This window comes from Elgaria multicarinata, chromosome 19 (assembly GCF_023053635.1).
Source record: "Elgaria multicarinata webbii isolate HBS135686 ecotype San Diego chromosome 19, rElgMul1.1.pri, whole genome shotgun sequence".
Taxonomy (NCBI): Eukaryota; Metazoa; Chordata; class Lepidosauria; order Squamata; family Anguidae; genus Elgaria; species Elgaria multicarinata.
In genome coordinates, this window is record NC_086189.1 from 17,538,475 (window position 1) to 17,566,070 (window position 27,596).

The 27,596-nt window shown below is 45.5% G+C and overlaps 2 protein-coding genes across 2 annotated transcripts; one reads left to right on the forward strand and one right to left on the reverse strand.

Moving 5' to 3' along the window:
* Positions 1–927: 927 nt before the first annotated feature.
* SURF2 (surfeit 2) lies at positions 928–6,282 on the forward strand. Its single transcript, XM_063144834.1, has 6 exons — positions 928–1,054; positions 2,219–2,373; positions 3,229–3,332; positions 4,508–4,705; positions 5,031–5,197; positions 6,035–6,282. The coding sequence occupies exons 1-6, from the start codon at positions 959–961 to the stop codon at positions 6,116–6,118; spliced, it is 804 nt and encodes a 267-aa protein (XP_063000904.1). The 5' UTR covers positions 928–958; the 3' UTR covers positions 6,119–6,282.
* A 1,281-nt stretch (positions 6,283–7,563) lies between these two features.
* On the reverse strand, positions 7,564–27,490 carry SURF4 (surfeit 4). The gene is made up of 6 exons (XM_063144731.1): positions 27,330–27,490; positions 15,168–15,354; positions 14,486–14,562; positions 11,706–11,749; positions 11,245–11,431; positions 7,564–9,335 (listed from the first exon to the last, which is right to left on the reverse strand). Exons 1-6 carry the CDS (start codon positions 27,375–27,377, stop codon positions 9,069–9,071), a joined length of 810 nt encoding a protein of 269 aa, XP_063000801.1. The 5' UTR covers positions 27,378–27,490; the 3' UTR covers positions 7,564–9,068.
* Between the last annotated feature and the right edge of the window lie 106 nt (positions 27,491–27,596).

Sequence of the window (27,596 nt, forward strand, 5' to 3'; positions counted from 1 at the left end):
ATAAGGCTCACCGTAGAGATTGTTATTGCTATTTATTATACATCTCCTCAAGAGCACAACACTCCACGAGTACAATACTTCATAAGGCCAGCTTTCCCCAACTGGGAGCTCTCCAGGGTGCTGGACTACAACTCCCATGATCTCCAGCCAGCCATTCTGGGAGCTGTCGTCTAGCACAGCAGGTGGGTAAAGCTCCAGCTGTTTGGGACTTCAGCGCCCAGAACCCCCCCCCCCAGCATGCCAAAGGTGAGGAATGCTGGGAGTTGAAGTCCAAAACATCTGGAGATTTACTTTCCGTTTATCCCTACGACTCTAACCTTTCATTTTGCTTTTTAAAAAATCCATTTTAAGGTGTTTTATTCTGTTTTTATTTAATTTTATCTTTTATCCGAAATTTTGAATGGGGAGCGGTATATATTATGATTTTATTAGAATGTAAGCCTATGCGGCAGGGTCTTGCTATTTACTGTTTTACTCTGTACAGCGCCATGTACACCGATGGTGCTATATAAATAAATAATAATAAATAATAAATAATAATAAATATTGTATTTATTTATTTATTTATTTATGTATTACATTTCTATGCCGCCCAATAGCCGGAGCTCTCTTGTAAATAAAATAAATAAATAAATAACCCATCTGGAAGGCACCAGGTAGTTTTTTTTTTTTTATCGTGGAGCTGCACAGCAACAACAACCCTGGAGAGGAGGACACAACATTCTCTCACACACACACACACTCTCTAGCCCCGCATATGAAGGCCTTCAAATAGGAACCAGAAGTGAGCGTTGCGTGTGTGTTTAACTTCTACTCTTCCCCCTTATCCTCATGACGTAACCCTGGCCGGACGAGGTTCGATGTGAATGGCTGCTCTCTTTCCTTTCCCCCCACCCTCCAATTCTAGCTCCGCCCCTGGCCACGCCCACTAAGGCCCGGACTTACGCGCGCCGGTGCCATGTGCGAACAGCCGCCGGAAGAAGCGGCCGCTGGTGCGCTGGAGCGCTTTCTGCAGCTGCACCCGAGCTTACGCGTCGTCCCTCCGGGGAAGAAGGTAGGTCTGCCCCCCTGCCCGGGGCGGGGTGCTGCGTCTGGCTGGAAAGGGTTAAACCCGGGGGTATTTGCAGCGTGATCCCGTCCCTGGACATATTTTACTCAGGAGTTAAGCCACACTGGCATTCACTGACCGAGGACGCGAAGAAGAGCCCTGTTGGATCAGAGCCGGGGGTTCATGTAGTCCAGCATTCTGTCCACACAACCCGCTGCCAGTGGGAAGCCCACAAGGGCATGAGTGTAATAGCACCATCACCCCTGTTCCCCAGCCTCTGATAATGGAGGCACATATATGCCATCGGGACCAGTAGCCATCGATTCTGCACTGCACTGGACACTTGGCTCAGCAATACTACAAACGAGAAAGATCTTGGAATTGTTGCAGATCGCAAGCTGAATATGAGCCAACAGTGCAATATGGCTGCAAGAAAGGCAAATGCTATTTGGGGCTGCATTACTAGAAGTATAGCTTCCAAATCACGGGAGGTACTGGTTCCTCTCTATTCGGCCCTGGTTAGGCCTCATCTAGAGTATTGTGTCCAGTTCTGGGCTCCACAATTCAAGAAGGATGCAGACAAGTTGGAGCGGGTTCAGAGGAGGGCAACCAGGATGATCAGGGGTCTGGAAACAAAGCCCTATGAGGAGAGACTGAAAGAACTGGGCATGTTTAGCCTGGAGAAGAGAAGATGGAGGGGAGACATGATAGCACTCTTCAAATACTTAAAAGGTTGTCCCACAGAGGAGGGCCAGGATCTCTTCTCGATCCTCCCAGAGTGCAGGACACGGAATAATGGGCTCAAGTTAAAGGAAGCCAGATTCCAGCTGAACATCAGGAAAAACTTCCTGACTGTTAGAGCAGTGCGACGGTGGAATCAGTTACCTAGGGAGGTTGTGGGCTCTCCCACACTAGAGGCATTCAAGAGGCAGCTGGACAAGCATCTGTTGGGGATGCTTTAGGGTGGATTCCTGCATTGAGCAGGGGGTTGGACTCGATGGCCTTGTAGGCCCTTTCCAACTCTGCTATTCTATGATTCTATGATTCTATGCGTGAAGAAGTCCTTCCTTTGACCTGCCCTGAATCTCCCACCAACGCCAATCAGCTTCATGAGATGACCCCATTGGGTTCTAATCAATGTTCTTGATTCTCCTGGCATTGTTCTTCCAGGTCCGATGCACGTTGACAGGCCATGAGCTGCCGTACCGTTTGCCAGAGCTCCAAGCTTACACCAGCGGCAAGAAGTATTTGAGGCTGAGCAAGATCCCAGAGGTTTTGGACTACAGCGAGTACGAGCCGCACATTGTACCCAGTACCAAAAACCCGTACGTGATCTCTTCTCCTGTCTTGTATTTTAGTGTCAGGCTCAGTCTATGGCTGAGATCAGTGGATCTGAAAATCTCTGGTTTCAATAGAATGCTGAAATTCCTCATTTACCAAAAAGGGGAAAAAACAACAAGCTATGATTCTAGTCCTCACTGTCTCTTATTCCACAAATATGTTGTTTTTATAGACAAGCTGCAAAATTAGATCTTACTGGATTAGAACTGTTAGGCTTTTTGGATATAATACAAACTACTCCATTAGCATTATTCAGTTGTTGATGACTTAGTAATGCTAATGGAATAGCATTACACGGAATAACGAGTTCAAGTTACAGGAAGCCAGATTCCGGCTGGACATCAGGAAAAACTTCCTGACTGTTAGAGCGGTACGACAATGGAACCAGTTACCTAGGGAGGTTGTGGGCTCTCCCACACTAGAGGCATTCAAGAGGCCGCTGGACAACCATTTGTCAGGAATGCTTTAGGGTGGATTCCTGCATTGAGCAGGGGGTTGGACTAGATGGCCTTATAGGCCCCTTCCAACTCTGCTATTCTATGATTCTATGACTGCTGACCTTATGGTTGCGAATAAGGTGATAATCCACTAGAAACGCTGTGTTTGCCAAGCAGAAAATACTTTTTATTGGCAACATGTACGCTTTTTCTCGATTTGTCAGTCAGTTTATCAGGATTTGATTCTTCAGCTGGTAGTCTAGAATAGAACAGAGCCAAACAGTGGCTCAGAGATCAAATCCAGCCCGAGTAATATTTTGTAGGCATGTATTTATTTGTATAAACTTTTCTTGGCCATAATCTTATGCAACGGGCCTTGTCCTGCATCCTCTTCCTCTCTAGCCATCAGCTGTTCTGCAAGCTCACCCTACGGCATATCAACAGGATTCCAGAGCACGTCCTCCGTCACGTCAGAGGCCAGCGCTATCAAAAGGCGTTGAACAGGTGTAAGTCACAATGGTTGTTCCAGGGGTCTGTCTGCATGATCAAGTCAGATTCCGGCTGGACATCAGGAAAAACTTCCTGACTGTTAGAGCAGTACGACAATGGAACCAGTTACCTAGGGAGGTGGTGGGCTCTCCCACGCCGGAGGCCTTCAAGAGGCAGCTGGACAACCATCTGTCGGGTATGCTCTGGGGTGGATTCCTGCATTGAGCAGGGGGTTGGACTCGAGGGCCTTGTAGGCCCCTTCCAACTCTACTATTCTATGATTCTGATTCCAATATCCATGCCGCTCATTTTGCAAAAGGGACTGGGTTAGCAGATTCTTTTTCCTCCCACGATGTAGGCCTGGCCGTCCAAGTCTTATGCTGTGTTCTTAATGCCTTTCACCCCTAGACAAGCACTCTGCTTGGATGGCCAGCCAGTAAATTGCTAGGCTTGGGGGCAATGTTTATTGTTAACCACAAACAACCCACATAGTGAACCCATGATTTGTTGTTTGGTTGTGAACTCTGGGCTGTTTAATCCATGGGTTGCCGTTACATAGGATCCCAGAACCGTGGTTTGTTTTGCAGGGCTACACAGGCAAGAGGGCAAGTTGGGTTAAAAAAACAAACCCAGCCGTTCTATGTATCAGTACTGCAGTGCCTCAAAAGGGATTTGCTATACAGGGAGGGGGGCGATTGAAGAAGCAAGGACTGGGGAAAAAACCCACGGCTTGTTCAGTCTATCTGGGTAGAGCAACAAATTACGTAATGGGTTAAATAAACCATGAATTATATGTGAAACCAGGTCACTGAGTCAGACCTTGGGTCCATCTAGCCCAGTATCGCTGACCAGGGCTGGCAGCGGTGGTTCTACTAGGTTCCAGGCCGGATTCTTTCTTACTCCTATCAGGATTCGAACCCGGGACTCCCTGCATGCAAAGCAGGGGATCTACACTATTGAGCTGTAAAAGTTGGGCAAAGCAGGAACCCATTTAGGGATCAATCGCTGTGTTTCTGACACCAACTGCTTCGACGGATTGGACAATTAGGGTGGGGTTGAGATAGTGGGAAATTCTGACTTCCCCGTATACCTTCCTCTGCCCATCCAAACTGACAGCCGTGTTTCTAAGGATTTCCCCTCTCGATGAGCCTTTTTGCAGAGCTTGGCCTGATGAGTGCATTTCTCTTCACAGATGAAGCCTGTCAGAAAGAGGGTGTGGAGTTTGTCCCAGCTTGTCTCCTCCAGAAGCGGCGGCAGCGGAGACAGCAGCAGCATGACGATATGCCGGGCGGGAGCAGGCAGCCTCAGCGGAAGGGGGGATTTTGGGAGCCTCCACCCAGCGATGAGGAGGGAGAGGAGTCCAACGACAGCATGAGTGACTTGTACCCATGTGAGTAGGCACGGAGTTGCGGGCATTTTTAAGATTCTAAATTAAGGATGCACAGGCATTATTGCAGTGTGGGTATGTAGTAACTTTTTAGCTTGAATGTTTTGTTTACTTGGTTTCTGAGCTGTGAGTGTCTAGTCACAGTTCAGTTATGAGGACTAGAAACTTGCTTTTTAGTTTCTAACAAAAAAAAAATCATAATGGGCCTGGAGTCTGCAATCGTTGCCACACCCCATCCTTGGCTCGGGGCTTGAAGAACTGTGCTTTGCAATAGAGGCAAAGTCTCACGGCAAATTTTAATTTTGCATTTGGGTACTTTGTTGTTTAGCTGAACTCTTCCCAGAAAAAAGTCCGGCGGGCAAGGAAAGCGGCAACGAATTTATGTCGGACAGTGATGAAGAGGTAGCGAAGCCAGCGACGGAGAACGGTGGCTTGAACGGAGAGGGGAGCGAGGCGATGGACGTTGATCCGCAAGTGGGCACTAAGAGAGGAAAGGTGAGGCAGAAGGTCTGAGCTGTTGCTCTGAGATGACACAGTGATTCCCCGAAGGCAATTCAGGAACTTCTAAGGCAGGGATATTGGTGCTCAGGCTTGCAGGTCAACTCCAGCCTTCCTGATGCTTCTTTCCCCAACCACTGAACACTTGCTGGCTTCCCCAACTTTTGCACATTTTCCCCATGATTCTAGAAAGTTGAAATGGGCAAAAGGCAGGATACAAATAAATATAATAATAAATGCTTCTCCTAAGACTTAGTTACTTGCAGTAAGAGCTTTCTCCTAAATATGCTGGTATTTTTATTTTATTTTTTGTGTTTTGCTCCTGCCACTTTATTGCATTGCATTGTATTTGCATTTATTGCATTTATATCCTGCTTTTTTCCTCCAAGGAACCCAAGGCGGCGTACGTAATCCTCCTCTCCATGTTATCCTCACAACAACAACCCTGTGAGGTGGGTTGGGCTGAGAGTCTGTGACTGGCCCAAAGTCACCCAGTGGGTTTCCATGGCCGAGTGGGGACTAGAACCCGGATCTCCTGACTCCCAGTCCAACACCTTAGCCACTACACCACACTGGCTTTAGTAGGGAATAACTCTGCACATGTTCAGAGATACTCAGTTTAGTTCCTTTCTGGTGGGCAAAGCTTTTTAAGCTTAAAAATGAGCTTTTCTTTGGAGTGTGGAATGTTTAAAACTTCCAGACTCTGATCATTTAGAAAACCTCAGTTGATCCTGTTAAGATTATTCACAATTATGAGGTCTAGAAACTTTTAAAAGATTTCTGTGCAAGTTCCCACATATCTCTGCTTATGTGGAATTTCTTTTCCTCTTTCAGAAGCAAGCAGGCTCTCTCAAGAAGAAGTTCAAAAGTTGGAATAGGAAACCCAAAAGCTTCGGGAAACCTGTCAGCGGGAAGTAGACAATTCTCACATGACAAACCCCTGTTGACTGTGCGAGAGGGCTAGAGCACAGGAAGATTGGAGTTTATTTTGATTGCTGCGTTTGCTTTCGGTGAAATCTTCGTTCGCTTTGGAAAACCAGAATAAATGGAGTTGTATTTGATTTATAAAAACCATGACAGCATTGTGAGTTTCTAGCATACCGTTTTTTACTTATTTGCCTGCACATACTTCCCCCTCCCCTCTTTTTTAAAGAGCCACAAACTACTAACAATTCTCCTATCTGGTCACTTAATTTCCCCCATCCTCCCCCAGCCAAGGACCAACTTACAAAATTGAATTTATATAGTCTGCAGAATTCTGTTCTGGATTACTTTGACATTATGCAGTTTATATTACCTCTTGAAGGGAAACTGCCAGAGCATGTTTTGAAAGCGAAACAGTGTTTTAAAAATACATATTTAAATGTGAATTGCTGTGCAGATTTTTTCTTTAAATGTGCAGATTAATGTGAACCTGAGAAAACCTGGAAATAGAATGATTTGCCTCTCCACTGGTTCTATAGATGACTTCTTGGCTTTTTAAGCCAAGCCATGCCAGGACGTCTGAACTGGGATACTATGATGTAAGTGAGCCCAGAGCTGCAGACGGTGGCTTCACGAGCCAGTCTTCTGTAGAGCCAGGTGCATGATGGGAGTGAGCAAGCATTCATCTCCAGCACTAATCAATCTGCTGGATTGGGCATGATGCATTTGAACTGGGCCACCCTGAGTGAAAGATAGCCACGTGGTAAATTTTGAAGTGCAGGTTACCATAGCCACAAACCAAAAGAGTATCCAAAAATGCAGGTAACTGTGTTGACAATGAAACCAAAGAGAAGACTCCCCAATTTCCTTATTTAACTCCCACCAACAGGCAAAACCTTTCCCCCGGTTCACAACTATCTTGTCTTTCATGGGACCCTCGGGACAGGTGAGCAGCGCAAGGGTTCTGCCTTTCAAAATGTTCGAATTGTCTTAAGTGGTACAAGACTGATGAAAATTAATTTACCTGTTTTTATTCTAGATACAAAACCTGGGGAAGTCCAAAATTTGCAAAACATCTTTAAAGGCAGGGGGCGAACGGGTGTCATCTCTGTGGGGCTGGTTAAAGACGTTCACAAAGTATCACTCTTTATAGGCGCTTGAGTTTATCGCACAAAGTAGCTATATGGAGACGTTTCCCCCAACACACATGTATACCCAGCCCTCCATTCTTCACGGGACTCGAAACCGTAGCTTTTCTTGAAAAGGAACACTTAAATTCTCAGGATTCTGCAGAAACTTTTGCTAGTAGACAGGTTTGCTTCTTTTTGGCTCCCAAGAACTCCTGCTTGTTAGCATGTTTTTTAACCATCCTTCACAGTGAGATTATGAACAGCACATTGAAAATAGATACGAGAGAGAGAGAGAGAGAGAGAGAGAGAGAGAGAGAGAGAAATATCTAATACTAGAAGATGGAGTCACCCAATGAAGCATACTAGGAATAGATTTGGGATAGAAAACCTGCATCAGAGGCAGTATTCCTACGTACCCCAGTTCTTGGGGAACATGGGTGGGAGAGTTCCCTTGCATTCATGGCCTCCTTGTAGGCTGCTTGGCCTCTGTGTGAACAGAATGCAGAACTAGAGCCACCACGGAACTTCTTACATTGCCCTCTTGCTGTTGAGACTACAGCTCCCATTATCCCCAAACACTGTGCATGCTGGTTAAGGCTGCTGGGAGTTGTGCACCAAAAGGAAAACTAGAAGGGATCTTTTGATCCAGCCAGACTGTTCTTAATCTGCACAAGACTTATTTAGATTTGCTTTGTACTGCCCCAGAATAACATGGGCACAAGATCTATGCTGTTGTGCTGTGTCTCTCCCAGCGCAAAGAAAATGACTTGGCATGTAGCAGCTACTCTTCTCGCTGCCAGGGAGTCAGCTAGCCCTGGGAGGAGGAGCCGCTGTTCTCAGCACTAGGCAAGCGGCTTTATGCGCTGCTGGGGACTCAACTGGCACCAGGAATAGCGCTGCTCCTTCCCACACAGGAAGGCAAACCGGCTGGGGGCACAGGATGATATGAGAGATTAGCCTCTGTTCCCTAAAACTGTTCTGTATTCTTTACAGAATGCGGGCAGCTATTCCAAAAAAAAACCCACACACCCAGAGTGCAATTTTTCAATCAAGCCACAACTACGATTGTAAAGTAGTAATTGCTTACAGAAGAAAAGCTGAGTTGTCCTGTGTCATCCAAACAGCATATAATCTCTGTCTTCATTCCCTACAAGAACCGAGATACCGGTACAGAAACTCCCCACTAACCTAAACGGATTCAGTTATTTTAGGTATTTTTCTCCTGCCTGTGTGTCAAGGGTTGATCATCTCTGGGTGTTGGGGAGTTTTGGTTTTTTAAGCAGTCTAAAAGCTCCTTCCGATGGTACAGGCTGCACTAAATCTATCACTTGGATTGATGTTCTCAATCTGGGAGGTGACTTTGTTTTAATTGCATCAAGAACGTAAACAAAACCAAAAATAAAGACGGAGTACTGTCACACTGAAAGTATACAACAGGTTATCTGATCACAGTAGTTTAAAGTGTTTTTCTTTTTTAAAAAAAAACTGTCAAGGAAATTAAAGGCGGTGGATGTGGTATCCAGATGGCATTTGGCAAGTCAGCTTCTTTGTTCCAATTTTAGGAAATTACAAAAGACAGAGAGAGGGACAAGGGACTCTAGGCAAATGTTTCTTGATAAAGTATGATCTAGCATCAGATTATCAGTGCGGTCGTGAACTAAAAAACTGAATTCTCAAAAAAAAAAAAGGTGCCTTTAAGAAGGGAATATAGGCACATAATGTAAAATGTTGAGAGTTTATTTTTATTCCCCCACTGAACCCATACTGGGACCCAGACCCCAGACTCCGAGATGATGCTTTTGCGTCTTCCTGCTCTACCATTCCTTTTTCTTCTCGTCCATGGAGACGCCGCCCGGGCCAAGCGCCACCACAAGGAGGAGGCCTCCGATCACGGACATGGTCTGGAAGAAGTCATACTTGAGGAAGTCGTGCATGGGCTTGTAGACCGGGACGGTCCAGAAGGCGTTGAAGTAGATGTTGATGGCGAACAGCCAGACGACCAAGGTCAAGGCGGCCAGTTTGGTCTTGAAGCCGACGGCCACGAGGATGATCAAGGCCGTGCCTACGATGTTCTGGAGGATCTGTGGCGGCGTAGGAGAAAAGACACGGATCCGGATTAGCGGCACGCTGAAATGGAGCAAACCGATGCTTCTCCAGGACAAGGCTCGTACACATTTTAGTTGTATGTTGTCTCCGTGTGCACTATCTGCTGCCTGTTTTTAAATTCTGCATATTGTTTTCTAATCTTTGTAAACCGCCCAGAGAGCTTCCGCTATGGAGCGGTATAGAAATGTAATAAATAATGTGCTGGTCTTGGCACCTCAGTCCTGGCTACCAAGTGTGTCCTTGTGGATAGGCAGTGGTGTAGCAGAGGCAGGGCTCACTGGAAAGAAGCTGCACTGACCCCTTTTTTTATGAACAGGGTCTCTGACATCACCTGACACCCCCTCAGGCTTCCCTGTTCCCTCTGAGCTTAGCTGCAACTCTTGCAGGAGCTAGAAGAGGCAGCGAGAAATGGAAGTTGCCCAACAACAGTTTATTGCTCCCTGTTGTAACGCAACAGTGTTTTGGTCTGGAATGGGCAAATAAGACCCATTCGCTTTACCAAAGACCTACTCCTGGTGGTGATAAAAATGGCTAGAACTGGTTTGTGAATCTGGATGAACACCGCTACTTGCATTTTTGGCCCCTTCTTGGGGGCATGGCTCTGGGGGAGGTCACGATGAGCACCGACAGTTCAAAGTGTATCCACTATTGCACATAGCCATGTGACAGACAAATGGGTGCTAGCAGCCACACAAGAACCACAGCAACTGTCTCTGGAGAGGCCACCAGTGAGGGAGGAAGCAGCAGCCAGGCACCTCTCCATCATGCCTGTGTCCAGCTCCATCTGAGAGCCCCCTCCCTCCTGCTACCAACTGTCTCTGCAGAGGCCACCAGTGAGGGAGGAAGCAGCAGCCAGGCACCTCTCCACCGTGCCTGGATCCAGCTCCATCTGAGAGCCCCCTCCCTCCTGCTACCAATTATCTCTGGAGAGGCCACCAGTGAGGGAGGAAGCAGCAGCCAGGCACCTCTCCATCATGCCTGTGTCCAGCTCCATCTGAGAGCCCCCTCCCTCCTGCTACCAACTGTCTCTGCAGAGGCCACCAGTGAGGGAGGGGGCAGCAGCCAGGCACCTCTCCACCGTGCCTGGGCCCAGCTCCAGCTGAGAGCCCCCTCCCTCCTGCTGTCAACTGTAACTGCTGAACTTTCCAACTAAGATTGTAGTGCCTGAATTTCCTTTCCTTTCCCCCCTCCTCCTCCTCCTCCCTCCCAATCCCCTTTCCTTTTGTGTCATGTCTTTTAGATTGTAAGCCTGTGGGCAGGGACTGTCAAGAAATACTTTTGTAAGCCACCATGAGAGTCTTTTTTTGGCTGAACGGCGGCATAAAAATGCTTAAATAAATAAATAAATAAATAAATAAATAAATCTGTGGAGGAATGAGCAATAGATGCTCACCCAAGGACCACAGGATTCCTCTAAGGCCTTAGCTAGACCTAAGGTTTATCCCGGGGTCATCCCTGTTCATGTAAATGACACACAGGGGATCCCGGGAGCAAGCAGGGACGACCCCGGGATAAACCTTAGGTCTAGCTAAGGCCTAAGTCAAAATGGCTTTTCTCACTCCAGCTAAGATCTCTAGATGGGAGTTGCTAGAAATCAGAGCTGTGATTCTTAGCTGTTATTTAGGGAGGGCTGTACCTCAGTGGTAGAGACCCTGTTTTGCATGCAGAAGATCCCAGGTATAATCCCAGTAGGACTGGAGAATTGCCTGCCTGAAATCTGGAGCGCTGCTGCCCGTCAGTGTCAAGAATAGCGAGTCAGAATGACCCAGGATCTGACTCTTGCTATGTTCCGGCCTCCTCATATAGCAACTCCTTTTCCCCACGGTTAAGATGTTTGATCACAGTTCCTAAAGGCTGAGGTCTTTTAACACTTTGGGTACTTACCGAAAAGAAGCTAACGTCAAAATGCAGCAGCGTCATAAACATGAGGACTAGCAGCACTCGTCCACCCAGCTGCATGTACTGCTTCGGAGAGCTTTCCCGCATGGTGGGCACACCAGCAAACATGCTCTTCCCCTCGGATCGAGACTCAGCCAATAGCAGCAGCAAACCGCCCCCAAGAGCAAGGTTTCTGTAGACAGCAAGATATAGTTAATCCACTAATAAATAAAATAATAATGATAATAATATCCAAAGCGCCCCAAATACCTGTGTCTACAGTGATGAGGTTCAGGGCACAATCCTATACGCGTTTAGACAGAAAAAGGTCGTATAACATCCATTATGCCCTAGCCAGGCACGCAGGCTAGGGAATGCTTTCCTGTCTAAGCATGCATAGGATTTTATTTATTAAAACAAATCAACTTGGAATAAATTTAAAAGGCGATAAAAAGAATCAGACGTACCTCATCAAAAACTTCAGATCCCATAAAATGCTGTACGCAATTGTCTAGAAGGAAAGAACCAAACAGGGTTTGAAACCTGAAGCAGGCACAACCGTCCATTCTACAAGCTGACACACGTTTGCCTTTGATGTGGAGCTCAGAGCAGCCGGGTGCTCCCGAAAAGGACTTGTACCTGACGGCATTGGCTCACAAGCACCCCTTGTGGTCCTTGCTTCTCCCTTTCCTTCCTTCTCGCCCCCATTTAGATCGTAAGCTCATCCGGATCAAGACGTTTATGGTATTCCGTAAACTTTACAGTGTAAAGATTCATGGCGTTATTATCAGGGATGGGCAATGTCAGGCCTGGGAGCCCTCCTATGGTCCCAATTTGACCCTCTGGAGTTCCTCAGAAGGTCACCCCCCACCCACTATGCCCTAACCACCAATTATTCAGTGGTTTCCTGGTTTTTTGCTCCCCTACCCTCCTGTAATGCCTCTCCTAAGGCTGAGCTATTGGCAGTTGAGATTTGCTTGTATTTGGGGCCCTACTCTTTTTGCTTTTGGCCCGGCCCACCACCGGAATGCAACCCTTAAGACCTTATCCATTTTTTTTTATTATTATTACATTTATATCCCACCTCTCTTCCTCCAAGGAACCCAAGGTGGTGTACGTAATCCTCTTCCTCCCCATTTTTATCCTCACAACAACAACCCTGTGAGGTAGCTTGGGCTGAGAGTCTGTGACTGGCCCAAAGTCACCCCGTGGGTTTCCATGGCTGAGTGGGGACTAGAACCCAGATCTCCCAATTTCCAGTCCAACACCTTAGCTCCTGCGTTCAATAAAGAAGATGGGGGCAGCAGCCAGACAAGGGGCATTTGGGGGAGGGGAAGAGAAACAAGGTAGCACCTCTGCTTAAACCTCCCCCTTTTAACCTGTTATAGTTTTTAAAAATTTCTGACATGTTTTTTAATTTTACTGTAGGTTTAATTCTATTTTAACTTTTGTAATTTATTTTTATAGATTTGAATTGTACAGGTTTTAATCTCGTAAACCGCCTTGAGTCCCCGGACTGGAGAAAAGGTGGGATATAAATAAATATAATAAGAATAAGCCTTAAATATCCATTCAATCTGGATCCAGCCCTGAGTAGATGCCTCTGGAAAGTCGACAAGCAGGACTTGAAAGGTCCTCCTGTTGTTTCTCATCCACTGCTATCCAGAGGTAAAGTAATGCCGAACAGGGAGATGAGACGTTATCATCCCCTGTAATAGCAGACTCAATAGAACTGGGAGCCAAAACGGGAACCTTGAGAATCAAGAGGGAGGTACCAGCGTACAATAGCCAGCAAAGAAGTTAAGGAAGAAGATTAAAAATAACGATTTTATAGATTGAATAACCATGTTTAAAAATAATATATACAAAGCATTCTATCACACGTGCAAAAATACAATCCATCCATCAGACAATTCAACAAAGAATGCTCAGTGAAGTTGTTTCCGTTGGCCAGACGCATTTCGACGCAAGGTCTTCCTCAATGGCCTGTGAGCAAAGCTGGTTGGAGCCCAGGGCTGGTTTTGTTGTCGTTATCGGGACTGACTTTACAGATTTCAAATAGTAAAAGAAATAAACGAAATCAAGTATCACTTCCCACTGTGTAGTTCCAATCATTCGCAGGAAGCCCATACAAAGTGGCTCCAACAGCCTTTGCTCAAACTTCCTATCTTTCCTCTCTCATCTCACCCTATTCCCCCGCTCGTGCTCTTCGCTCCTCTGATGCCATGCTTCTCACCTGCCCAAGGGTCTCTACTTCCCTTGCTCGGCTTCGTCCATTTCCTTCCGCTGCCCCTTACGCCTGGAACGCTCTTCCAGAACATTTGAGAACTACAAGATCAATCGCAGCTTTTAAAGCTCAGCTAAAAACTTTTCTTTTTCCTAAAGCTTTTAGAACTTGAATTGTTCTGACTTTTATACTGCTAGTTTTACCCTACCCTGTGCCTGTTTGGTGCATTCTCTTCCCCTCCTTATTGTTTTATTATGATTTTATTAGAATGTAAGCCTATGCGGCAGGGTCTCGCTATTTACTGTTTTACTCTGTACAGCACCATGTACATTGATGGTGCTAAATAAATAAATAAATAATAATAACGGTATTGCCCAGACCTGTAAACTCAGTCCCAATTACAACGACAAAACCAGCCCTGGGCTCCAACCAGCTCAACAGGCCATTGAGGAAGACCTTGTGTCGAAACGCGTCTGGCCAACGGAAACAACTTCCCTGAGCATTCTTTGTTGAATTGTCTGATGGATGGATTGTATGTTTGCACGTGTGACAGAATGCTTTGTATATTTTGTATATATTATTTTTAAACATGGTTATTCAGTCTATAAAATCTTTATTTTTAACCTTCTTCCTTAACTTCTTTGTTGGCTATTGTATTCTGTTAGGTTAAGGGTAACACTTTTTTGTTACAAAGGTACCAGTATACTCCAGTGAACCCCGAGGTGTGCAGAAGTACAAACTATTTTTTAAGCACACGAAGAGGGTTACAGCAAATCCAGCAAAAAGGCTCAATGGGACATGTGGCACTGCACCGTGGAATCTCTACACACCAGATGATTTCTGCATGGCGGGTGGAGTGGGGGGATCTTCCGGATGCAAAATAAGTTTAAAATGCGGCCCCCTCCTCCGTGTGGCATCTATGCCTGCAAAGCACATTAGCAGCAAGGCCACAGGGGCCGAAATGGCAAGTGGTGGTTTTTCAAAGTGTTCTGCAGTTGAGATTTGTGATCCGTTTCTTACCTGCAATGCTATAATTCCAAATAATCCAAAGCAGGCATACTGGACAAAGTTCCTACTCAGCACCAGGATGCAGCCACCTGAAAAAGCCAGGGGAGAGGGGGAGAAAACAGATAACCTGTGATAGGCATGTGTATGTGGTTTCCTGTGATTTCTTCTTTTTACTCATCCCCTTCCTTTTCTCCCTCTACCCCTCTCTCTCTCTGACCTCCTCCATTGCTGGGAGCACATGTGTTTGCTCTCTTGCTCCTGCCAGTGTAAGCAGACTGAACACAAAATGGACTAAACAAACACTACGCTGTACCTGCATTGTAGATGCAAGAATATTTGTGAATAAAATTGTTTCCTTTCCTTCCTTCACTGAAGAAGGGTATGGTCTCCTATTTTTTTTAAATCCTACAATAGCCTGTGTGCATGTGGGACTGGTAAGCGCGCATTATGTTTTGCTTTCTCAGAGGAGGCATCATTATTAAATAATCCCATCAGATCAGACAGAGAGAAAGGGAGACTTGCCATCCTGGGGCTACTTGAATCCAGGTTTCGTAGGCCTAAACCCAAGATTATCTGCCGGGCCAGAGCTTGGAATTTGGGGTTCCATGGCTCAGAACCCAGAGGTCCCTTGTTTTTCTGTTAATCAGTCTAGAGAGTCTCGATGTCCAAACCCCTCGATGTCCAAACCACTTACTTAACTGTCCGAAGAGATTAATGAAAACGAAGATGGACGCCAGGAAGTAGCCACAGTTCCACGTGGTGTCTATGTAGTCCCTTTGCTCACTCCACTGAAACCACATACGGATGCCATCTTCGAGAAACGTGCTGATCAAGCATAGGCGGGCCACGTGGGGGAGATACTGCTTCGTCACTCGCAGGAACTATCAAGGGGGGGAAACGCAGGTGTGAAGAACGGGCAAGAGGCCCCCTGTTTTGCTCGGGGTGGCTTCTCCAAGGAGGTTCCTTACAAGGCAAAGGTACACGACCCAGGGTCCTCCAGATGTTTGGACAGCAAGCCCCGGTGAGAATTCTGGGAGTTGTAGTCCTTGACAGAACAATCCTCCAGGCTTCCTCTCCAGATGTGTTGGACTGTCACTCCCAGAATTCAACCTGTTCTCCTTCGGGAAGAGGAAGGACAGCCTGCCACCCTAATGTTTTTCAATGTTTTATTAAACCTTTTTCTTCTTTTGAAGGAGGCAGGGAGTGAAGGTGTGTGCAGGCGCTGCATTGGGGACCCCTGAACTAAGACTTAGGCGAGGCGCATCACTTTTAGAATGGCAGGGGGGGGTGGGGACTGTATAAAATCTGTGAAACTGCCAAACAAACACCTAGTGGTTACGGGGAAAGAGGCGGGGCCAGGGGGAAAGAGGTGGGGCCAGGGGAAGAGGCGGGGCCTTTTGGAAAACCCAAAAGGGCACCTGGGCTTGAGGTTTCTCAATTTTCCATGGCAGACGCTCAAGGGTTTCTTGCAGGCAAGGTTCAATGTGGAAAGGGATCCTGAAGGCACAAAATTTGAAAATCATTGGATTAAGTAAACCTATAGAGCCTTAAGATAATACCAAACAGCTGAGTGCATGCAAAGATACAATGGGTGATGCCTCTGAGATCAGGCAACTTGAGGTCAAAATGATCTAGCAAGACCGTGATCACAGTGCATAACTGAGAGAGATTGTAAAATTCATGCCTAGACATTTGACTCAACCAAGCTAAAGAACTGCATTGGAATATACAGAAAGTGTGAAATCCGATAGCTAGCTAAGTTCCCATCCATGCATTAGTCTGAGCTAATAACCTAAATTTAAGTATCTGAGCTCTGCAATTTGTTCAGTTCTCCAATTGTAAGTATTCACTTACCCTAAGACAACAAAGACATTTCCTTTTAATCTTATGAAAAATAAACCTCTCTGTTCAGCAACTAACTACCAGCTTTAGAATTTGGAAAGTTCGTGGCCTCCACGCAGATCAATATAGGCATGTGAAAAACACTTTTCTTTTTTCTAAAGCTTTTAAAACTTGATTTTGATCTGACTTTTATACTGTTGGTTTTACTCTACCCTGTGCCTGTTTGGTGCATTCTCTTCCCCTTCTTATTGCTTTATTATGATTTTATTAGAATGTAAGCCTATGCGGCAGGGTTTTGCTATTTCATTGTTTTACTCTGTACAGCACGGTGCTATATAAATAAATAAATAAATAAATAATAATAATAATAATAATAATAATAATAATGTATACAAAAAAACCCAACACTGGCAGCAATGAGCAAAAGTTTGGGTTGTTAATTACATTGTGCTTCTGGCTGGAATTAAAGCATGAAAGTTACCCAATATAAGAGGAGCAGAAATGAAATAAAAAGCATTAGCAACGGAAAGAAATATATCTTGCCAGTTCAGCCTTTCCCAACCTGCTGCTCTTCACGCTGGCTAGAAGTCATAGTCCTACACAACAGGTTGAGGAAAGCTGTCCTAGATAGCGCAAATATTCTATTTATTCTATATTTACCCTGCAAATATGCTATTCAGCTGTAAATTAGCATGCTTTAGTGGTTAGATTAGTAGGTTAGTACGCATTATGTTCAGGAAATACATGACATCCCACTGGGAAACTTGATTTAAAATCAATTATTTTAAGAACCAGCTGATATTTCTGGCAATTTAAATGGCCAATTTAATACCACCTTCATTTCGATCAATACATCTTGCTCTATATACTTCAATTCATCTTGCTGTGGACATCTATCCAGTGGAGGCATGCCAGCCGAGGATTAATGCTCATGGTAAGGAGATTTTAAACACTGCATCACTACACAAAAGAGTTGTTCAGAGGCATTTGACAGCAACCACATTAGCACCATAGCATTTAAGCTGACCCCTACTGTATAGTATCAGATAGTTAGAATCGTAGAATCATAGAATAGTAGAGTTGGAAGGGGCCTACAAGGCCATCGAGTCCAACCCCCTGCTCAAGGCAGGAATCCACCCTGAAGCATCCCTGACAGACGGCTGTCCAGCTGCCTCTTGAATGCCCCTAGTGTGGGAGAGACCACAACCTCCCTAGGTCATTGGTTCCATTGTCGTACTGCTCTAACAGTCAGGAAGTTTTTCCTGATGTCCAGCTGGAACCTGGCTTCCTGTAACTTCAGCCCGTTACTCTGTGTCCTGCACTCTGGGATGATCGAGAAGAGATCCTGGCCCTCCTCTGCATGACAACCTTTGAAGAGTTCTTAATGAAGGTTGGCCTGTGTTCTTCCTAATTCAATTTAGGGCACAATCTTATGTATGTTTAGACAGAAAAAAGTCCTACAACTGCCAGCATTCCCCAGCCTGCCCTGAAGTTGTAGGGCTTTTTTTCTGTCTACACACGCATAGATTTGCACCCTTAATTGTTCTGGCTCCTCCATCCTCCCAAAGAAGCTAAGGCAGTACACTACTGTAAAAGGGCTAAAGTATACTATTTTTTATACCGCCCAACTGACGAAGCTCTCTGGGCGGTTCACTTTAAAAAGCCACTCGCCTCTGGGAAGTGAAGAATCACCTCCAGGCAACCAGGCAGGAAAAGTTTTGTAAACTGGAAGAAAGTTGGTCCCGCCCCACCCACCACTTTCTTTCTTTGTGCTGCTACAAATGACTAACATACGTTTGGAATGCAACTCCGATCAGTCTCAGCCAGCGTAACCAATGGGTATTGTCATCTGAAACATCTGGAGGGCACGAGGCTGGAGAAAGCTGAACTATGCCTACAGGCCTCTTTCAGTTTCTAGAATTCAGACGAGTAAATATACCTTCTTCTGCTAGTTTTCTATCTAGCTACTCAGGGCCATTTTATACAATCTGTAAAAATCAAGTGGTAAAGATCTCTCTGGGCAGAAGCACTTAAGTGTGTGTGTGTGGAAGGGGGGCATAGAAAAACAGAACAAAACATCTCTTTGCACATTGAAAGAAAAAAACCCAAACTCTTCTTCCCAATGCACAAGTTTTCTATGCAAGTACACACAGATACAAGTCCAAGAAAATCTTTACCACTAGATCCTACTGATAGCATAAACTGGCCTTCACAGGAAGCTTACAGATGAAGAGATATTTTCATGCTGTTTTATCAAATATGGTTGCTGGTGAACCAGTCAACAAGGAAAATTTGGACAGAAGCAAACTACACTGTGACTAATGCCAAGCAAGGAACCTTTATCACCACAGTCACCAACTCCTAACTCCCCTAATGCATACAAAGCAGTAATTGATGCAGCCTGCCTGGTTAAAATGTAAGTGCTGAAATCGATCAACACACACACACACACACCACAAAATGTAAAGCAAGCAAGTCAAATCCAGGTGTGCATGCACACACACCAGTTCATGACTCACACACAGAACTGTACTTGGGCATAGAACTAACCGAGGAAATCTAGAATAAGAGAAAAGTGCATAGTTAGTCAAGATGAACAGCCTTGGGCAGAGTTTTGCAATTTTCCTGGGATTGGAATTTTGCAAGAAAATTGTCACAGATGTTTGGCAAGTAATCTCGAACCCTGAACATCTTTGATATCATGTTTAAAACCATAGCAAGGTTCCAGCCCTCATGGATGCAGATATATTTTGCAACAGTGTGGTGGCTAGAGTATTGGACTAGAACTAAGGAGTTCTGGGTTCTAGTCCCCACTCGCCCATGAGGTTCACTGGGTGACTTTGAGCCAGTCACTGACTCTCTGCCTAACTGTCCTCACAGGGTTGTTGTGAGGATAAAATGGAGAGAAGGAGGAAGACCACGTAGGCCAGCTTGGGTTCCTTGCAAGAGGAAAAAAGGTGGGATATAAATGTAATAATAAAATAAACACATGCTGGAATTCATCCTGCTGACATTTCTCAAGTTTAATTTTGATCATTTACATCTAGCTGCCACTGGAGGGGGACAGGACACATTAAGGAAATAAAGGTATTAGACTGGAGAAGGCTGCGTCCTTTCTCCCAAGCCAACTCATTAACACCCGACAACAGAAGACTTAATACGGACAGCTTGGCTGCTAATTAGGTTATAAGAATAGCATGCCAAACCCTGTAGCGGAAAGAGATTTCGGAATAAGGCAGAGACACAACCAGTTTATAGCAGCGGAATTGCCCTGGAAGAACCCGGAGCAGCAGTTCCAAGTGTGAAGCAGGAATGGACCATTGCAAAGCACCTATTGGCTGTTTGCAAAAAAGACAGAGAAACAAACCAAGGGATGGATCCAGATTGATGATGCTGGATTAACTGAGCCATGGGAAGTGGAGTCCCCTTCTCACGGCAGCCGTTCCAGCCCCCTGGAAGTGCTACACTAGATTGGGAAGTGCCCCCCCCCCCCTAATTGCGTGAAGGTCCCTTCCTCTCCGGGAAGGCAGATTCTGGAATCAAGTCATTAAGTCTGTCTTCACCATTACATACATCACTATGCACAAAGATGCACAGACCACACCTCAGTGTGCGAACATTCAAAGCAATGACTGGATTTACCACCACCACCACCACCACTCAAATGTCAAAAGCAGGGGACAATAGTGTCCATGGCTGAAGGAAGTTATTTCTTCCCAGAAGAGTTACTATAGAGGAGGACAGGGGGGGAAATATGGAACGCCCTCCCAAGAGAGGTCTGTCTGGCCGCTTCTTTGCCCACTTTCAAGCATAAGTTGAAAGTTAGGGACTCTCAATGGTATATTTTAATCCTGCTATTCCTGTTAGTCGTTGGTTCTAGGATTCTATTTCAGATTATTTGTTATTGTACCATTTTAACCTCAAACGCCACCTTGGCGTGGACTTATGCCTGGGAAGCTGGAATATAAATTGCAAAATGAATAAAAGTAGTAATTGGAGAGGCTCCAGCCCCCCCCCCCTCCTCACTTTCTTGTTTCAGGGAAGGCAACAGTTTTCAGAAAGAGCAGTTCCACTGCTGAGGCAGAGACGCACTATCTTTCTAGAGCTGTCTATATCTGTTGGCATAGCCCAACTCTTGCTAATCCAGAGAATGAGCAAGGCATGCAGGTTTTAAAATACCCACGCTGTATAAATGATAGCCACAACAGCACTTTTCTGCTGTCTATTCGAGGGGTGCAGAACCAAGGGCTGATGCACCCATTCTGACCCTGCTGGGGGCAAAATCTACAGCTGTCTGGGGTTTCTCAGATGGTCACACCACATAACCCCAAACCACTGATCACTCTGTGTTTTCCCGGGTTTTGTTCCATTTTATGCCCTATTCTAAAAGGCTGGAAAGTCTCTCCTAAGGCTGAGTTACTGGAAGGAAGGCCTTTAAGGGAATTATTATTATTATTATTATTATTATTATTATTATTATTATTAATTTCTTACCCGCCTCTCCATTTTGATCGAGGCGGGGAACAACAGTAAACGGTAAAATACATAAAACTAAATTAAAACATAATATACATTGTTAAAACATCCTAAAATTCCACTGGATAGGCCTGCCAGAAGAGATGGCTTTCTTGAATGCTAGTAGACTGTTAAGTTGATGAGTCTCCTCCGGCAGGCCATTCCACAGTCTGGGAGCAGCAGAAGAGAAGGTCCTCTGGGTAACAGTTGTTAATCTAGTTTTTGCTAGCTGAAGTAGATTTTTCCTAGGGGACCTGAGTGTGCAGGGTAATTTTGGTATTGTTCCCCTGCCCCTTTTCCAAAATGGAATTCAGCCTTTGGGCTGAAAGAGTTTTGACTCTCCAGATCTACAGCTTGACTACTACGTTCTCTTCCCTTCCCTGCCCAAGACAGGTGCGGGTGAGTCTCTTCGGAAATTCTGTAAAGAATGTGCACAAATCTTAACGAAATGAACCACTGTTCTAAACTGGCAAGAGCCACCCCCCCAAATCCATAATTATCTTTGATTATCCCATGTGGGCTTGCATAAGACCAGTAATACAAGGCTAGGCGGAATAAATAATATAAGGCAGGAGTGAACAGATGACTAGGTAATGTCTCCTCTGTTCTAAACACAAGCCTTGCACAAGGGTTGGTCATCCTCATGAACAACTCCCTTAGATATCTCCTTCTGTCATCTCCTATTATAACTCAGCAGGCAAGCAATTTTTGAGAAAAAGCCACTGACTCATTACAGACTTCAACAGTAATTATTACTACCAGGGAAGGATTTCTACACACACACAGACTCAACAAAAAGAGGTAGAGACCTGTTCTATCTAAATCTCACTTAGCGTCCAAGTTCCTTTCTTGTGAAACCAACTGGAAGTCGCACCCAGGGCTTCACTCTCCTGTAATTATCATAACCAGGGTTGTGTGTGTGGTGTAAGGCACAAAATCCAGCGTCCACAGAAACTCAGCTGTCATTTAAAGGAGCACATTTCTAGCCCTTAGGGCTGTGAAAATATACTTCGAAGTGTGTAGGCCATGTCTGCTGAAACCTCAAGATTTCTGCTTTCTCAAACTGAAAAAGATTCCTAGTTCATTGGGGAAATTATTTATTCTTTATTAATGGTTTCAGGGTCCTTTCATATATATAGCAAAACCAGATTAAATCTGTAAATCTACACAGCCTTACGCGGCTCAGGGTTCCCCTGAACCTACCCAAACACTATGATCAACATCTGAGGCTTTCCTCTGAGTGCCATCTCCAAGAGAGGCTCAGAAGGTGACAACAAGAGAGAGGGCCTTTTCAGTGTTGGCCCCTGCAACTGTGGAACGAGCTCCCCACTGAGGCCTGCCTGCTGCCAACACAGTCATCTTTTCAGTGCCAGGTTAAGACTGCACTTTACTCCCAGGCATTTGAGGGCATACGATGGGGCATTTATGTCAGGTCTAGTAATCCATAAGTACCATTCTACTTAGCTTGAGGCGCTTTTTTGCCCGTAACCAAGCCTTAGGAGACGTATTTCAGTACTTTAGAATTGTTAAAAACTGTGCAAAAGCTGGGAAACTACGAGCTTGGCCATCTGGGAATCCCCAGGGGATCGTACTGGGATCCCCGGAGGGCCAAATTTGACTCTGGGTCTGAGATTCTGCTGCACCGCTGATTTATACAGATTCTTGCACAGACACACACCCTGCTGTTATGTACATCTCTGAATTCCCATAAAGTTGTACGGTTCTGCATTGTAGCAGTACAGGTGGCAGTTAGCATGTCTACCAGGGAGAGGTGTGTGGAGAAGAGGAAATTATCTGGAGGAGTTGGCAGAGGAATAAACGCGTCTGCAGAAACCTAACAGACGGTTTGCTGTTAAATAGCAAGATACTCGCAAAACATTCAGAGAGAGTGTGGAGACATAAACTGTTTTTCCAACCATGGCGGATGTCCATCAGTGTTGCAAGAACTCAGGGTTTATATAAACACCAGGGCTAAACTACACATTCCATTTCAACTGTGCAGAATGTGTGACCCCCACACACACTTTTGTTTTTAACTCAATGAGGTGCTTCAAAAGCAGCATTTGAGTGTGGAAAAGCAGCCAGGAGGAAGACTCTTAACCCTTTCTTCAAACTGGAAACACACACCCTCCCGGTGCAAAGTGGCTGTCCTCCAGCACCATGTAGTGGTGAATCCCACTGTGGGGTTTTGAGCATGCGTTCGACGCAAACATGAATTTGAAAAACTGGGGAGCAATTTGGAGTGGGGAGGGGCAGGGGAAATAACAGGCAGGCATTTAGCACACACACCCTCCTTCTGCACTCCTTCCAAAGAGACTGTTTCAAGCTAAAAGTGGGGGCATGGTGCTACAGATACATGCATTTCCATGTGACATGCGGGGCTGCAGGCCACTCACTGGACAGGGAACATACTCTACAGCTGTCCAGTAGCCAAAAGTTCAATGTGACGCAGCAAAACCTCAATACAGTTAATCTAATCTCTTCAAATCAAGGTTATTTAATCAACTAACATTAAATCTAAATTGGAATTTAAGTTTGTGCCAAGGGCTCTTATTATTTAGTCGCTGATGCCTTTTGCACTCCACGGGTTGTATCCAACATCAGTCTCACTAAAGTCCTATTCAGCTCAATGGGTCTACACCAAGTAGAGTATCTCTCATAAATAAAAAAGCTAGACTTAAAAATAAATGAAACCTGGAAATTTGGGAAAGGGACCTGCAGGTGTGGGGGCACCACTGAGAAGGCCCACTCCTCTGTCTTCACCAGCCTAACCATTGCTGGCGGCAGGCAGGTGAGCAGGGCCTCCTCGTATAACCTCAGAATGCAGGCAGGCTGGTATGGGTTATGGCTTTGTGTTGCAGGTAAGAATCCCGCTGACAATAATGTAAATTACATAGCTTGTGCTTGTCTACCCAAAAACATATAGAACACAAGTTACTCCGCCTAGTTCCCATATGGTGGGAGGCACAGATTGACCAAAACCAATGAATAAGCCTCATTAATACTTGGACAGAGCAAGTAATGTGTAGACATACACAGTCTTATTTTCTTCACCTCACCACCAAGAAATCAGAGTTCGTGGGTTAAGAAGACAGACTTACTTAAAATGCAAAATCAATGCAAACAAAAAAATAAGGTTATTTTTAGTGGAAGCCGTTTTGGAAAGAGTAAGAAATATCTTCTCCAGGACAATTTGCCTTTCAGGAGGAGCGTTTAAGTGGTCCCATCACGGAACTAGTGTAAACAGCCTCACAGGGATAAGCAAACAGATACACATACATACATTTAAATTTATTATTTAAGGAGACAGACATAAAATTGGGCAGAAGATGGAGAGGCAGAGCATGAGATTAACGCTCCTGCTTTTAAGGGACCTGCTGCAGAATTACAAAAATGCTTGTATTCATTCAGCTCAAGGCTACTCAAGGGATTTGGTTGTACCATAGGCTACTAAAGGTGAACAGTACTCTATGTATCTGCAATTGTGCAGAATACTTACTGTTATTTATGTAGCATTGTTAGCGTAACGAGCACTTTGCAGAGTAACAGCAAGGGAAAGACTATCTGTGCCTTGGGGATAACAAACAAAAGAAAGAGAGAATCAAGGCCTGGAACAAGGAATAAACGTGGGCAGGGGATGAGGACTGTGGGGTTCAGGGGTTCAGGAAAAGAGGAGAGAGAGGTGACAAAGACGGCATTAGGGGCAGCAAGGAAAATGGGCAGTTATTTAAATTAACACAAGGATGATCAAGTTGGAGAATAAAGCTCATGAGCAGGGATACGTGAAAAAGGCAAATTCCACATCAGGCATAATTTTGAGCTGCAGAACGCTGGGACTTTTTTTCTGTCTAAACATGCATAGGATTGAAGCTTTAGTAAATTCAGAGGCGAACCAGGCAACTCAGCAAGCAACTCAGCCACTGTGCTGCATTCTTTACAGTACAGCCCTAAGCAGGTTTGCTCAGAGGTAAATCCTACTGACTCAGTTGGGCTTACTCTCTCATAAGCATGCTCAGGATCTCTGCCCCTAGAAGAAATACCGCATCATCTCTTAAGCTGTCTGTTGGGACAACGCAGAACTCCAATCAAGCCGCGAGCTCTGGGCCCTTCCACAATCCAGGTTTTAAATACTCCGTCTGCCAAGGCAACCGAGGTCACCATTACCACCGCCGGGTCTCAGATGGCTTTTTACACTGGGGTAAATTAAGGTCACACAGTTAACATATTTTGTTACCAAGGGATATCGTCCCTTTTTCAAACCAAAGGACTGCAAGTTACACACTCAAGATCTTACCCTGGAGTAAAAGAATCACAGGGTCTGTGTCGTTTAGTAAAGAAGTCATATAACACTGGTTCATTCATGATATACAAGATACGTGAAGCTGCTTAAAGTATTGTCTGTTGCAGACATATGGTTTACATCACAGTGCCAGACATGTCTGTTGGTTGGATAAACCTCTACCAGGACAGTTTACACCGGATTATGAGATAATGCCAGATTGTCTTTTTCTTTGTTCAGGGCCTTGGAAACACAGAAGTCTGCACTTCTGCCCTATCTTTGACACACCTAAACCATATTGGAGAGCAAATGGAATCTTTCATCAGCCGGCTGCTACCCTTCCATTTCCCCAATAGTTCTTGTTTAATTTCAACACCATCTGAATATTTTGTTTTTAAAAAGATACCAGACAAATAGCTTGGACCAGCTTTTTTCCCTCTTCCTCAGCTTTTTTTTTAAAAACTTATGCAGGCACAAGAAGGTCTGTGGCAAGAAAAGTGGAGTTTCATTCATTCAGGCAGATGGATGGATAAAGAGGAAAGTTTTTAGCCAGCCTTTTGATCCAGAGGGGGAATATGGAACTTGTACTCTTCTGTCTAATACAGGGGTGGGCAACTTGTGACTCTCCAGATGTTTTGGCCTACAGTACTCATGATCCCTCACTATTGCCTGTGCTGGCTTAGGATGATGGGAGTTGTAGGCCAAAACATCTGGAGGGCCACAAGTTGCCCACCCCAGCTGTTACAGAATAAACAGCTCTTGGATGAAATGGTTTTCTGTTGTCTCTTCAGAGTCTGGAGAGCTATACAGGGGCGTGATTTCCCACTATTCTGATAGAAAAGGCCTTATAACAGTTTGGGGTTCTATATCCTTGAATACTACGCAGCTATAAACACCCAGAGACTAATTATTATCATACAAATACATTCATCGATCTCCCCTCCCCTTTGCTATATCTGATCATCCATTATTTGAGAGGCTAGCAGTCGTATCTCCATCTTACAAAATATGGAAGGAAAGAAGAAAGCAATTTCTCTTATAGATACTTCCACTAAAGGGGAGTAGCTTTATGCCCCACTCCAAAAACCCAAGTTGAAAAAAGCATGAAATAACTCACACGTATCCTTCCTACAGAGAGAATGACTGGAGGGGATGAGGAATACCACAACCCAAATTCAAAGACCCCATAGTTAGAAACCTCACATGAATTTCACATTTGCTCCCCATATACACAGGCTCCCTCTTAAAAAAATGAAACACAACCACACATTTCAACATATAGGGTCTCTAAGGAAACTACTCATCTCCTTCACCATTTTCTGGAAATGCCAAAGCTGGATATTACTGACTGTTAAGACAAGGGGCAGGCGACACAAACCTTTCCTGGGTACATATTAAGAATAACACACACCCAATATCCTTACAATCGCAGCCTCTAAAACCCAGAAGCAGGCGGGTCAATATCAGTGGCGAAATACATCAGAAATCGATCTTCTTTCCCACAATTATCTAGACTTATGGTCTCTTTGACAGGAAAGGTGGAAGACATATCAGCCATTTGCTTATTGATTAGCGTACTAATAGGGCAGGTTTGCTTATGGAAGCTGATCTGAGCGAGCCCAAATCGTTTATAGGTGCAAAAGTTAGGAAAACTGGGGAAAGGAGACCCACACCCCACTGGTCTACCATTCTGTGCGCCATATGTACTGGGAAAGGAGACATCGGAGCCTCATTAGCTGAACACCCTACTTAACCAATCCCCCCAACCCAGAATTTTAGATCAGATCAGATCATGGTGAGCTAGTTGAGCACCATTTTGGGGTGGGGGCGTTGAAAGGCGGGATATAAATTAAATAATTAAAAAAGGGTGGCTCAATGGTGCCGCTCAGTTTTGCAGGGGCGAAGAGGGGCAGGCCACCGATTCTCTTGAGGGTAGATCCTATGAGATCACTATTGTCGGAGGGGGCGGGGTGAGGGGGAGAGAGATGATTATCGATTAGTCTTTTTTCTCCCACCCCACCCCACCCCACCCCACCCTACTCCCTGTTTCTTCCCCGCTGGCAGGCGCAAGAACCCAGGCACCGCCGATATAAGAACGAAAGACACATGGAGGAAGGGATGGAAGCCCACCCACCCACCTACCCAAAAATCTCTGCAATCTGGAGGCCTCCCAGATTTGGTGGACGTGGGGGGGGGGGCGGGAGAGGAACCCACACCCACCTGGTCTGCAAAATCCTCGGCGGTGCCCATCAGGTCGTTCTGCCCCATGGCTGCGAGGCGGTGCAAGGAGGGACGGAGGTGCGGGGGGTGCTCGGCGCCTGGGAAACCCGACTCGCGCGCATACACAAGACGCACACCGCGCGCGCACCGCACAGCCCCGGACCCTCTAGCGCCGGCTGCGCCGATTGCACAGGAAGTGGCGGCGGCGGCGGCTGCCCTCGCCTCGCGACTGCCACGTAGGCCAACTCTTAAAGGAACCGCGCGAGG